At 42.5% G+C, this 13723-nt stretch overlaps 1 protein-coding gene across 16 annotated transcripts in view; it reads right to left on the reverse strand.

Annotated features, from left to right (window-relative positions):
* Nucleotides 1–10631: 10631 nt before the first annotated feature.
* PUM2 (pumilio RNA binding family member 2) overlaps nt 10632–13723 on the reverse strand; it is a 79022-nt gene continuing 75930 nt past the window's right edge. For all 16 annotated transcript variants that reach the window (XM_025045803.1, XM_025045800.1, XM_006910260.3 and 13 more), the window contains one exon: nt 10632–13614. In XM_025045803.1, the coding sequence (XP_024901571.1) occupies nt 13483–13614 (132 nt within the window). In that variant the 3' untranslated portion in view covers nt 10632–13482. The remainder of the gene's footprint in view (nt 13615–13723) is intronic.

The raw sequence follows: 13723 nt of genomic DNA on the forward strand, positions 1-13723 counted from the left end.
TTGTTGACCCAGGTGACCCCTGGCCTACTTGCTACTCTTCCCAGCTGTAATGAAAGTCTCTTGTATGAAAGTCTCTTCCTCCTAGAAGCTTCCTCAGGGTCCCACTCCTCAGATCCCTACGGCCTTTTAGAATGCCACTGTGACATCAACCCATATGCACTAGTATGGCCAGCCCCGTCTGCATTCATCAGCCCCTTCCTTGGGACACCGCGCCCCCCACCCCCCAGATCCTTGTAGATCTAACAAGTTCATGTCTGGCTGAGCAGGGGGCCTCTAGCCTCCCACCTGGGGCACTCAGGCAGGGCCTGCGTTCTGTATTCTTAACGCAGGTTATTAAATATTATCAGTATTATCCCTGGTGAATCACTAACTGCCTCGAATGTTGCTTCCTCTTCCGGGAAGGCAGGGCCAGCGTCTCCTCCCCTCATTTCTCTCATTCTTCCCATGGACACACAGCGCTTCACTTGGGGAGAAATGCACACACACCATTGCCACTGGGGCGGGACCTGGCGGAGAGCAGGTAGGAAGGGGCCAGCAGCTGTGTGAGAGGGGGCCTTGGGCAGAGGTTGCCCCTTTGATGCTTTAGGCACCTAAACTCTACAGGCATTCTCTGGGCAAGTCGACATCTATCAAAACTTAAAATGCTCTTATCCTTTAACTCAGAAATTCTGCTTCCGTGAATGTACTCTTCAGAAGTATTTTCACGTGTGTCCAAAGAGGCATGTTTAAATGATCATCAAGAAAGGAAAGGTGAAATAAATGTGAGTTTTCCCATACTGTGGAATACTGTAAAACACTTTTTAAAATAAAGTGGGTGGTTAAGTCCTAACATGAAAGGATTTCAAAACCTATTTTTAGGTTTAAAAAAAAAAGAGCAAGTTAAAGACTGATCTATATATAGTATGGCTAAATTTTTCTTAAAACTGTGTGTAATGTACATAGACTCTATATGTATGTAATAAAAAAAGATCTAGGGAAGTTTACCTCTGTATTCTTAGGTGTTTATAATTTTAATTTTTTAAATTGGAAGTTATTTTCTGAATTGATGAGGACACTTTCAACCTCGACTGATAATTTCACTTCAAAAAGCTTGACTAATAGGACAATTATTGCAGATACCTGTACCTGCATTACCCACTGTACAACCAAAACCTCCACAACTCTGGAACTGAAGCCCCGCCCACTCTCCAGCTCTGCCATCCCTTGTGTGGCTCCATCTTTGGAATGGTGGCAAGATGGTGGCATTGTTTCCCAGCCATCACAGCTACCACAGCCATTCCAGAAACAAGGCCTCCTTCTCCCAGTGTTTTCCTTAGGAGCAAGGAAATAGTTATCTGAAGACCCCCTTACACACACACACACACACACACACACACACACACACACACACACTCACACACACTTTTCCCATCTCACAAGCCCGAAGTGGGTCCTATGCCTTTATGAAGCCATAAAGCCATCACTGGCAAGGGGATCTTGAGCACCAGGACGAGCTGTAGATTAAACTTCTAGGTGCCTGGATGCGAGAGAGCCAATGCCACGTCCGCTAAATATTTTGATTTCTTATCAACTATCAGATGCATGTAAGGACATTCTACTTCAAGGTGATACAAAACACACCTTTTTCCATCCAACTTCTTACCATCACGAAACGTTTTAAAAGATAATTAATTCTTTTTACTGTAAACCATTTCGAACATGTAATAAAGAATAATGTTCCTCAAAAAATTAAAAATAGAATTACCATATGATCTAGCAATTCTGCTCCTGTGTATACACCCAAGAGAATTAAAAGCGGGGATTCAACAGGTATTTGTACACCCAAGTTCACAGCAGTATTATTCACAAGAGCCAAAAGGTGGAAGCAACCCATGTGTCCATTGACAGATCAATCTTATTTCAAATGTGGTACATACACACAATGGGATATTATTCAAACCTAAAAAGGTTGGAACACTACAACACTGATAAACCTTAAAGACGTTACGCTAAGTGAAATAAGCCAGTCATAAAAGAACAAATACTTTATGATTCCACTTATATGAGATCGATACAGTACTCTAACTCATAGAGGCAGAAAATAGAATGGTGGTTGCCCGGGACTGGAAGCCGGTGTGTGCCTGGGGGTGGGGGGAGGTGGAAATGAGGCAATATCATTTAATGGATATGAAATTATAGTTTGAAAAGATGAACAAAGTTCTGGACATGGATGGTGGTGATGGTTGCACAACAATGTGAATGTACTTAATGCCACTGAACTGCACACTTAAATGGTTAAAATGGTAAATTTTATGCATATTTTCCCCCCTAAAATGCAAAAAAACCCAATTGCAATTCTAAAAAGTAATAATATAATGAACACCTGCAGAGTTTATCAAAACTTAGCATGATGTCTTTTTTCTTTACTTTTTAATCTTTTTTTTTAGGAAATGAAATATTACAGATATATTGAATCTTCTCAATTTATGTTTTGAGATTTATCCATGTTGATACATGTGCCTCTGGATCATTTATATTAATTGCTGTATTATAATTCAATGCATGCATATACCACAGTTTATTAATCCTTGGACATTTGGTGGTTTCCAGTTTTTCAATGCTACAGTCAATCCTTGAACCTTTCTCTGCATGTGAGATTTTCTCCAGAAGTGGCTTTAGCTCCTGGGTTACAGGTACAATTAGCTTCAGCTTTCTTAGGCGTAGCTCTACGCAATTTTTCTAAACAAATTGCTATCTAAAGGGCTTACAGCAATTTACGCTCCAAGCAGCAGTTGTGAGAGTTCCCATTTTTCTACATCCTCTATGTGACTTGGCATGTATTGGACTTTTATACTTTGCCAGTCTGATGCAGGTAAAATGATATTTAATCATCATTTGATTTTGAGTGGCCCTCTCATTATGAAGCATTTTGCCGAAACCTTTGTTGCTGACTGCCTGGACAGGTACTACCCGTTGCTTCCCACATCAGTTTTCCTCCCCCTTTTCAGTAAGAGGATTCCTAAAATTCAGCTGGGCTCATGGCCACTCAAAATAGACTACCTTTTCCAGGATCCCTTACAGCTACATGTAGCCACGTGTTCAGGGTTTTGCCAATGGGACATGAGGAGGAGAAGTGGCGTATGAACCTTCAGGAAAGTGACAAAGGGAGGAGGCATGCCCTTCTCTTTCTCTCTTTCCTCCTGGCTGGAATGCAGATACGATAGCTGCAGCCGGAGCAGCCATTTTGGACCATGAAATGAACTTGGGAACAGAGGCCATGCCTGGCAGAGGAACAGGTTAGAAGGAGCATGGGTCCCTGGCCCATGAAGCACCATGCTGGCCCTGGACTGCGCACCCAGACATGTACATGGTGGAGAAATAGACTTCTTTTCTTCAGACACCATCATCCCGGATTTTCTACCGCTTGCCAGCGAAACTAATCCTAACAATACACTGATCAATTCGGTCTTCTACATGACCAAGAGAGTTCTTGGAGGATGATTTTGCCTGGGGAAGAGAGAAAGAGGAATGTCTCTTAAGATGCCATCAATAAGTGCTTGTAGGAGGTGACCCGGCCAGTTTCCCAGTCCTGAACCGTGTGTTGAATTCTGGATTTGACTCAAGGCACCCAACAACCTCTGTCCCAGAAAGAAGTACAGGCAGACAAGAAGGATCTTATTTGAGAGAGGAGGTGTTTTCAGAGTCTGAAGCCCATACAAGTCCTCTGTTCCTCTCATGCTCTTTGGGTCCGCCCTCATGGGGTGCAGGTAGCATGGCTGTCATGCGAGGCTCTGTAGGAAGCTCCTCTCCCAGGCCTGCTACGGGGCTGTGCTTGTGTTCACTGCGAGACGTGAAGAACTAAGGGCCGTGGGAAGTTCTTTCGTTTCTTTTAAGCACCTGATATGTTTTTTCTCATAGATGTTGAAAACTTCATGTGTGTCCTGTTTTCACTTTTGTGCTCAGGTAGCTCTGAAACCACAGGTGATGGGGGTACTGCAAGTGTGCTGGCCTTGACATCCTGTTCTCAGTTCCCATCCTCACACCCTGCCTCACCCCTGCACTCTGTCCATTTCTCATGTATGCCTTCTCAGTTGCCTCTAATATTTGCTAGAATGTCAGCAGAGGAGAAAGAATAAATATGGGTTTTTGTAAATATCATTGGAATTTACACATCCAAATCAGAGGGTTTTCCTACCCAAAGAGATCCCCTGGGGAGACTGCGCTTATCACCTGATACTCCCCATCTGATTGCCTTAGGATGCCGTTTATTTTTTTTGGGTGGTCTGTAGTTCATTCCTTTGATAAATGTGTCCAGAGCTGCAGCGTTGCCCAGCTCCAGGAAGCAACACTCTCATGCCTTCCAGGTCAACTGCGACGCTTGGGACTGTGCTCTGAGAATTGACATCCAGCAGCACCCAGCCTGAACAGTGCCCCTGGAATTGGGCAATGCAGCAGTGTGACAGCTGCGGGAGGATCTTCCGGGACCAGCGCCCCAGCTGGATGCTGGTTCTCAGTTTTGAAGTTTTGAGGAAGTCACACTCTTTAGGGAGAGACAGTTATAAATAATCATTATAAAATGAAGTGTGTGTCACATCGGCCAATTTACCGGCAACTGGAGGGAACAATTGATTTGGAAAGCAAAGAAAAGATTTCGAAAGGTTTCCAGGATGAGGGAGGAGCTGGGGTGGCAGGGGGTGAGGGTGAAAAAAAAAGGGTGGGGATGGGGGTGGGAGCCATTCGAACCTGACCCTAGATAAAGAAAGAGGCTTTGGGCAGTGTTTTCCCTTCCTGTTGCTGCTGTAACAAATTATTACAAGTTTGGTGGTTTAAAATAATACAGATTTATTCTTACCGTTATGGAAGTCATTAGTCCTGAATCAGTTTCAGAAATCAAGGTATCAGCAGGGCTACACTCCCTCCAGGGGCTTTAAAGAAGAATCTGTCCCTTACCTCTTCCAACTTCTGGTGGCCGCCAGCATTTCTGGGCTTGTGGCCACATCCCACCAATCTTCAGAGCCAGCATCTTCAAATCTCTGCTCCATCTTCACGTCACCTGTCACCTTTTCTTCCGTGTAATAAAATCCCCCTCTGCCTCCCTCTTAGAAAGATACGTAGTATAACTGGAGCATTGGGGGCCCACCTGGATAATTCAGGATAATCTCTCCATCTAAAAATGCTCGACTGGGCTTCCAGTGGTGGGACCTGGGGAAGGGGTGGCAAGAGCCATGTCTGGCCACGAAGGTGGCAAGAAGAAGCCCCCGAAACAGTTCAAGAAGCAGACCATGGAGATGGAAGAAATGCAGCGTTCAAACAGAGACAAAAAGAGGAGCAGAAGAAACTCGAGGAGTTAAAAGCGAAGGCCATGGGGAAGGGCCCCCCGCCACAAATGGGATTAAGAAATCTGGCAAGAAGTGAGCAGTGTCCTTGTGCCTGGGGCAATAGTGATACTTCATCCCATTCCTGTTTTAACATCTGGATTGGCTGCCAGAACATCTGTTGCCACCTATAGCTAGAATTAAGTGTTATTTTGGAGATTGTTGTACATTTAAGATTAACTTCTGTAAAAAATAGTAATAATAATAATTGTGCAATGGCTCGTGTCTTTAACTTTTCTTACTCAGCCATTTCAACCTTAGCGGTAAGGTCAGAGAAAACCCAACTCAGAATCCTGCCAAAGTGTGTTCTTTAGTCTTCATTCTATCCCGAACTCTGTACCGCCTGGAATTAAACCAAACTCATTTGAAATGGCAAAAATACAATAAAATACAATAGAATAAAATAAAATGCTTAACTGAATCACACCTGCAAATCTGCAAAGCCCCCTATCCCTCGATATTTTTCTCCAGGGATGGTAACATTCACAAGTTACAGGGGTGTGGGCTTGGCTGTTTTGGGGACCATTCTTCAGCCAACCAAAGGCAGATAGAGAGGCCTTTCCAGGTGGGGAACCCAGCAAAGAACAGGCAGGGAAGCAAAGAAAGAGCTTCAGAAAGTTGAGAAACTGGAAAGAGTCTGCAATGGCCTGGATGGGCCCATCCCTCTCCAGGGATGGTAACATTCACAAGTTACAGGGGTGTGGGCTTGGCTGTTTTGGGGACCATTCTTCAGCCAACCAAAGGCAGATAGAGAGGCCTTTCCAGGTGGGGAACCCAGCAAAGAACAGGCAGGGAAGCAAAGAAAGAGCTTCAGAAAGTTGAGAAACTGGAAAGAGTCTGCAATGGCCTGGATGGGCCAGAGCACAGGACCTCTGGCGAGAGCTGGGACTCATGGAGACAGCCTGTGTGGTTTTGTGCCACTGACAAGCAAGCCCACGCAAAAGGAGCCACTGGCCTTTCAGAGCAGAGGAGGGACACAATCCGTTGTTTTTTTTTTTTGTTAGAAATATCCTCTGTCCCCTTGGGGAGGGAGATTGCAGGTGGGGGACATAGGGAAAGCCAGCAGGGAGAGAGGACCAGGGTTAGCAGTCAAAATGGGGGCGAGGAGCAAGACTGAAAAATACGGAGGAGGTAGAATGCAAAAAGGCTTGAGGGAGAGGAAGGGTGCGATTCTGAAAATCAGTGGTCATATCTTTCCATCTGGTTTACGTTAATAGCTAGCATCAGCCGGGGCCAAATCCACGGTGGAGTGGCTGCGGGCAGCGCTGGGCGCTGAAGTCATGCGATGATTCCCCCTGTGGTTCCTGACTCAATTCTGGGCCACCTCTGGAGCAGCCTTTGTTTGAGGCTTGGACAGGACGCTCCCCCGCAGGCAGGTGTGACAATGCCAGCCACACCCTACCACGTGTAATCGGGTTGATTCATCCTGAGCTACTTCCTAGGGTGGGGCAGCTAGCGCCAGGCCCACACTAGCGGATCCCCACACTGCGGAGGCCAAAGACCTGGAGTCTGAGAAGCCCCAGGCGCTCTGACTCAGCCGCCTGCTGGGAAGGGGTGCTGATAGGACTAAGGGGAGCTACGGCCAGGTCTCTCACCCATGCCACCCTCTCAGCTAGCAATTGTATGCAATTTCCTCCTGCAAATTCCTAGCTACCGTGACCTCAAGCAAGTAACTTAACCTCTCTGTGCTTTAATTTGTTCCTCTTTGAATTTGGGGAATACTGGAACTTCCCTCAGAGAGCTGTCGTGAGGATCATGTGAGATAAGCACTGTGAAGGGCTAACACTGTGCCTGGCACACAGGTAAATGCGACCTGCACGCTAGCGATCCTGAAGGTGTGACAGTGCGGTGCCCTAGCGTGCACACGTATTCTTCACCTCCAGCCCCAGGGTACACATGCAAATTTACTCCACAGCTAGAAGGTGACCCTGCATTCCATTACAGAAACTATTAGGAAGACGTGGCAAATTGATAGTCTCCAGGGCTGCATTCGGTCAGGGAAAATTTGCCATCATGGTGCTTAAAAAAGATTTCCAGAAGGGAATTGATCAGAGAAACCCAGATTTCTGATTTTCTAGCAGAATCAGAAGAACTAGGAATGCTGGACCCACATCCCTTCATGGCAAGGACCGGCTGAAGCCACAAGTAATGAAGTACGTGCATTTCTAGCTCATCCACCACCTCCTGGCTGTGTGTGTGTGTTGTGGCGGGGAGTGGGGGGGTGGGGGAGTCTGAGTTCCTAAGCCCCTGTCTAGCCATTAAGTGTGTTGACTCTGACATCAGACTGGATTTAAATTCTGGTCTCGCCTTCCTGGATAAGTCATACGTCCTAAGCCTGTTTCTTCATCTGTAAAGTGGGCATAAGAACAGTACCTTCCTCATACAGTTGTTAGGGGGGTGAAATGAGATACGTAAGTAAAGCACTTAGCGCCTGGCACCTAGTAGGCATTTTGTACTTTCCAGCTATTGGTTTATTGCTTCTGGTACCAGCCCATGACTTCGGGATCAAAGCCGACCTCTAGGAGACTGGAAAGAACTGTCCTTAATTTGGAGTTTTCTCCCCTCAGGTCTCACCCCTGCCAGCTGAAAATGCCTGGACCTGACGTTTCCGCGTGTGTATGTCATGACCAATCTCTTGGTGTACATACTTTTTAGGTCTAATCAGGAAACACACTTACTGTTGACCCAGAACCCCCACGAGCTCTCATGGGCACCGTCACGCCTGGTTATTTCTCATTCTCCTTTTGGAATGGTGGCACGGAGTGTTGGTGAAGCTGAAAAGGAATTCCTCTAACCAGGTCTGAGGGACAAAGCAAACTTCCCCGAGTGGGGGTGGACACCAAGCCCTCCAGAGAGAAGAGGGTTCTTGGCAGAGAGGGTAGAGTCAAAGGAAAAGTTTGTTGAAGAAGGGGTAACACTCCATCGACAGCATGGTCTCCTCTCAGAGAGCGAGAGAGCCTGAGAGACTCAGAGGGACAGAGACAAGAGACTAGGACAGTTGAGAGACAGAGTAGACACTGAAGGACCCCAACTGTTTGGGGAATTCAGTTAATATACCATTCTTTAGTTCCTGTGAGTTATAGTTTAAAGACTTTGTTTACTCATTTCCTTTGATATGGACACAGTGAGGAAGGGGAAGCTTATGTAGAGTGAAAAGGTAATATGCAGTGTGAAAGGCCTGCTGGCAGTTCCCAGCCTTTAATCAAGCACTCAGCAATTGATCCGTTGGTCGACCTCTCAGAGCTTTTACAGAAAAAAAGGCTCTCAAACTGCTCAGTGGAAACGATAAAAGCGCTGGGTGTGAGGAGTGGCAGACATCACCTTATGGTCCTGAACCAGAGTCTGACTTTCACAAAGCTTCAGCAGCCTCTCATATGCTTTTCTAGTGGTGTGTGTGTGTCTCCAACCACATGGTCCTCGGTTTCCTTGCCCTGTCTCCATTCTGGCAGCCATACATCTCAAGGCAAAGGTATTGTTATTAGTAGCAAGAAAAAAAAAGTAAAATGCTGTAAAGTTAATTATGTCAATAGTTTTACTGATTTAGTGATTTATCTGCAACTTAAGAGCTCATTTATGGAAACATAAATGAGCTCCACATGTTCTGAGGCTATTCTTTATGTAGGCAAAGAATTTTTTTGTCAACTATGGCAGAAATCACTGACTATTCACTGCCCCTGCATGTCACATATACTCATTCTTATAATTTTAGGAGGTGGGTGTCATTTCCTTCACCTACACTATGAGGAAACTAAGGCTTAAAGAATAAAATCGTTTGCCTAACAATGTAAAATGAAAGGGTTTGGAACCTGGGCGGTCTAATTCGAGTCCAAGCGATCCATTATACTCCGATGCCCAAGAAAACCTGAGTTAATGTTAATTTGGCCAATTTCTTTTTTAAACTACCAGACAGAATACAGGGCAATTTCATTTGGCTTAAGTTCCTGGCAAATACTTAGAAAAAAAAAAGTTTTTTTTTTTTTACTGGAACATGAAAGAAATTGTCTACAGAATTTGGAGGTAATTAAGCTCAATAAAAATTTTATGTAATTTTAAGCTTCCTCGCGAGCCTGTAGTTAGGTTCTTAACACCAAGCATCTACTCCTCAGATCTGATGTTAAGTGGGCAGGCAGGGTATTACTCCTACCCTACAGACAGATAACTTGGAGGCCTAGAAGGTTTGCCCAAGATCACACAGCCCACTTCCCCAGGGCCCAATGTAGGCCCCACTACCTCCCTCCACCTGCTGCTGCAAGGCACACCGAGGCCTCAGACCTCCTACAAGTGAGCACCCAGGCCACAGCACTCCATGCACTCTTGCCTGTGTTCATGGATGAATTTACTCGAAGTCTGGGGCATTCAACCCCTCTCAAAAATGTCAAGTCCAGTCCCATTAAGTTAGGTAAGGTAGACAGTGAATATTGCTCCTCAGGGGTTTCTGAGGACATCACTATATTGAGGGCAAACAAAACAAGCACTCTCCAGGTGACTTTAGGAAGCTGTCCTTAGGCTGGTAAGCGAGTGGAGGAATGAATTATTTCCTTTGGAGGACCTTTTAATGTCATCATGACCAAGTAGCGTAGGTCAACAATTCCACAAGGGCTCCTTCCAACTCAGAACCAAATCAAGACAAAACTATAACTGAGCATAAACAACATATATGATGAAAATTCCTTTCTCCATTTAGTTTTATGTAATTTCCATTTTGGATTCTATCAAATCACATGGCTTTTATTTTAAATAGCTATAAAAGGGACAGGAAGATGTAAACAGTATTAACAATGGTTGTGAATTAGGTTCCAAGCGTCTTTTAACATATTCCCAATTCTTAAAACCAGTAAGGATTTTTAAAACAGTACTATCCTATGGTAAAGCTGAAGTCGGTGCCTTCAGCTTTGCCGTGGATGAACTTAGATGAATTAACACACCGAAGTTCACAAGGTCTGTAAATACAAGGAGGTAAACTTGAAATCCATGCCTGAACTCAATCTGTACTTTCCTTTAGCCAACACTGTCTCCTTAGTGCATGTGGAAAGGAAACAAACACCTATGGGTAAAGATAAATGCTTTAATTTAATCCTCAAAACCACCTTGAAGAAATCACTTTATCGATAACAGGCTAAGTTTCATTCTATGAAGTCACTCTATGTAATCAGACAGAGATCCAGAAGTTAAAAGACAGGATTAATACCATCAGTGATCAGTGGCCCCAGACTAGTGTCCATGTGATAAAAAAAATTTTTGTTTTCTTTAAGTCAGAGTAAACTTGAATGGGCAACCTGAGGTGCAAAGGGGTATTTATCTAGAGAAAAACACAAGACCAGGTTTATTTCATACAATGTTATTCACACATTTTTCATTTTCTAATTTATACATAATATACAAAGTGAAGATAACATTATTTCTTATGAACCAATAAGAGCCAGGACTTAGACAAACTGGTCCAGAAACAATCCATGTCAAAAGGAGACACTCAAGAGTAAAGCCTAAGTGGTTCTGCCCAATTTTTATTCTGAAACAGTTTTCTGATTTTATCAAAACTCCATGCCAACTTATTAAATGGTGGATTCAGAGGTGGGCACCAAAAATGGTAGGCCATAAAATTTCTACATCATCATCTTTTTTGAGAACAGGTCCTAAAGTACTGGGAAGATTGGGTTGTCAACATTAGGACACACGGGACCTTCAGGACCCAAGAAGATTGTTTCCCAATGTGCTATTCTCTAGGACTTCCTACATCTGCAGATAATTGCCTATGCCAACAGAGGTAAGGACAAAGGAAGATCAGGAATGCAATTGTGCAAACCCAGGAGAGTCACTACCAATCTCCAACGAGGACAACTTTGATCCTAAAACCATGAGCTGGTAATAGGAAAAAAATTTCCACACGGGGCCAAGACACACTGAGGCTGGCAAAATAAGGTAGGGACGGGTCGGAGAGAGCACTGCATGGGGGAAAAGCACTGCCAACTGTGACTGGGACATGCTGATGAACCAGTGTGACCATGAGAAGGGACAGTGACAAGTGGTTGGATTTAATGGCCTCAACATGGAATGTTGGGTTAGAAAACTAGAATAACTCAATGTCAAATATGAAAACGTATGCCTGGCACCCCAAACTTTATGCCATTATTTTTAGGTTCATGATATGAACGGCTAAGTGATAAAGCCTTTATATTCAATATTGTGCTCAGAAGATCGCTTTTCTTCTGCGGACTTCTAATAAAAAATCCCTTCCATGTTCAATCTAAAGATAGCATGGTTCGTTAGTTTTCAGCACTAAACATAAGTGGGTCAACATAAATGTTTTATACAAAATACTGACTTCAACAAAATACAAAGCACTTTCTTTATCTTTCAGAAACTGAATATACAAAGCAAGTTTTTTTCCAAAATATTTTCATAGGCAAAGGATTAAAAACGATTTTAATTATACACATATGGTCACAATTTTGCCTTAAAAAGATCGTTGGGAAATGTACATAAGGCCGCTTGTAAATGTACATCATGTCACTGTTATGTCTTATGTCCAGAGGAAAAAAATGTTATCATACAGATTTGCTCTTACTTGGGAGTAGGCTATCCAAAAATACAGTACTCTTCTGTACAAAGAAAAAAGTCACATCACATTTAATAAGATGGAAAAAGCATTGGCCTCCATGGTAACCAAATATCTCAGTCCAATACTTTCTTATTATGCACAATACCCTGACTTCTTGAAAGTGATCGAAATCCTAGCATGTCCATATTGACAGAGTCTACTATGTTATAAAACAAAATGTTTCTCACAATAAAAAGAAAGCTGGTTCATACTTCTGAAACCATATAAAGATAAAAAATTTTTAAAAAATCACTCTCGATTTGGAGAAATAAATTTACATTATACAACACTATATGCCAGGTCAAAGAGGGCAGGGACATAAATGTACACTAAAATGCAAATGTTTCTCAAAGAGATAAAACAAATTCCATTTACAGCATGAAGGTTTACAAATGTACACCTGTACAACCAAGGAAAGCATCACTAAGTTAGCAAGGCTTTTATAATAAACATTGAAACAAGATTTGCTTTCAAAGTGTAAACTTACATCTATAACTACACACACAATGCATATATTTATAGGAAGCAAAAAAAGCTATCTGAATATGTAATCATGCTTAAATGTTGAGCTATCAAATTCACTTTTCAGTGGCCCCTTTTTCACCTCTATCTGGTTCCTACTTTCTGAATCTACTATGAAAAAGCAAAATAAAGCTCAACACTTCCTCAACATGTCCTTGTAATTCTATAAGCAAAACAATATACAAATTTCCACTTTCTCATTGCAAACCAAACTGAAAAGTTAAAGTGGGACTTAACTTTCCGTTCAGTGCACTTAACGGGATGGAAGTGTCACCATGATTGTTTTTTTCTACTTCTTATAACAATTATATATGTAAGTATATACAATACTTCTGTACATTGCCAGAGATGTTTTAGGGCAGTATTTGTCATTAAAACCACAGCCATCGTAAATAATGTAGGTTCTTTACATCTCAAATCATTTAATTCTTGTCTTACTTGCGAAGTTTTATTTGCATGATAGTTTGTGAATTACCAAAATACAACTTAACTTTCTTTTTAAAATATTAATAATATTTATGTAGTTGATTGTTAATCTGTTATAAAAGGCTTCACACAAAGGACAAAGAAAAATGACTATATTTCTATATACATCTCTATAAACCTGTTGTGCTATGGGGTCCGTAGACCTACCAGACTGCAAGCCAGTTTATTAAAAGAATACTGTACTTTTTCCTTTAAAAACTATTTTTGTGACTTTACAGGTAAAAATTTACAAAATATGTGACAGTATTTTTTTGATACAGTTACATCATATACAGGCATTCTGTGCTTTGCCAGCAATCCAATCTGATAGGTCTCCACTCAGGGTGGAATATAATTTATAATTCACCACCCCCACCCCCCAAATATACACAAGAACCTTAAAAAATTTACAAATGGATGAATAAAGTCAATAAATAGTTTTGCTTTAAAAAAAATTTTGAAGATTCATAGTTGAGTTGTGTTTTGATAATTCACAAAAGAAACATTCTTTTCACATGGTCACATCATCTTTCTCTTTTTCCTTTACAGCATTCCATTTGGTGGTCCTCCAATAGGCCCTAGATCTGGGCTATTTTTCAAATAGTATTTTTCCAACTTGGCCAGTATATGCTTCCCGTATGTGTATTTGCGCAAAGTAGTAATGTGAGGTCGAATCTGAAAAACAAACAATCTGCTTAGAAAATCCTGTTACTTTAAGTTTCTGATTTCTTTAAAAAGCACCCCCGAATCGGAGTGATTTAGAAGAATAGTGAGCTATTAAATT

This window comes from Pteropus alecto, unplaced genomic scaffold (genome assembly GCF_000325575.1).
Source record: "Pteropus alecto unplaced genomic scaffold, ASM32557v1 scaffold61, whole genome shotgun sequence".
Lineage (NCBI taxonomy): Eukaryota > Metazoa > Chordata > Mammalia > Chiroptera > Pteropodidae > Pteropus > Pteropus alecto.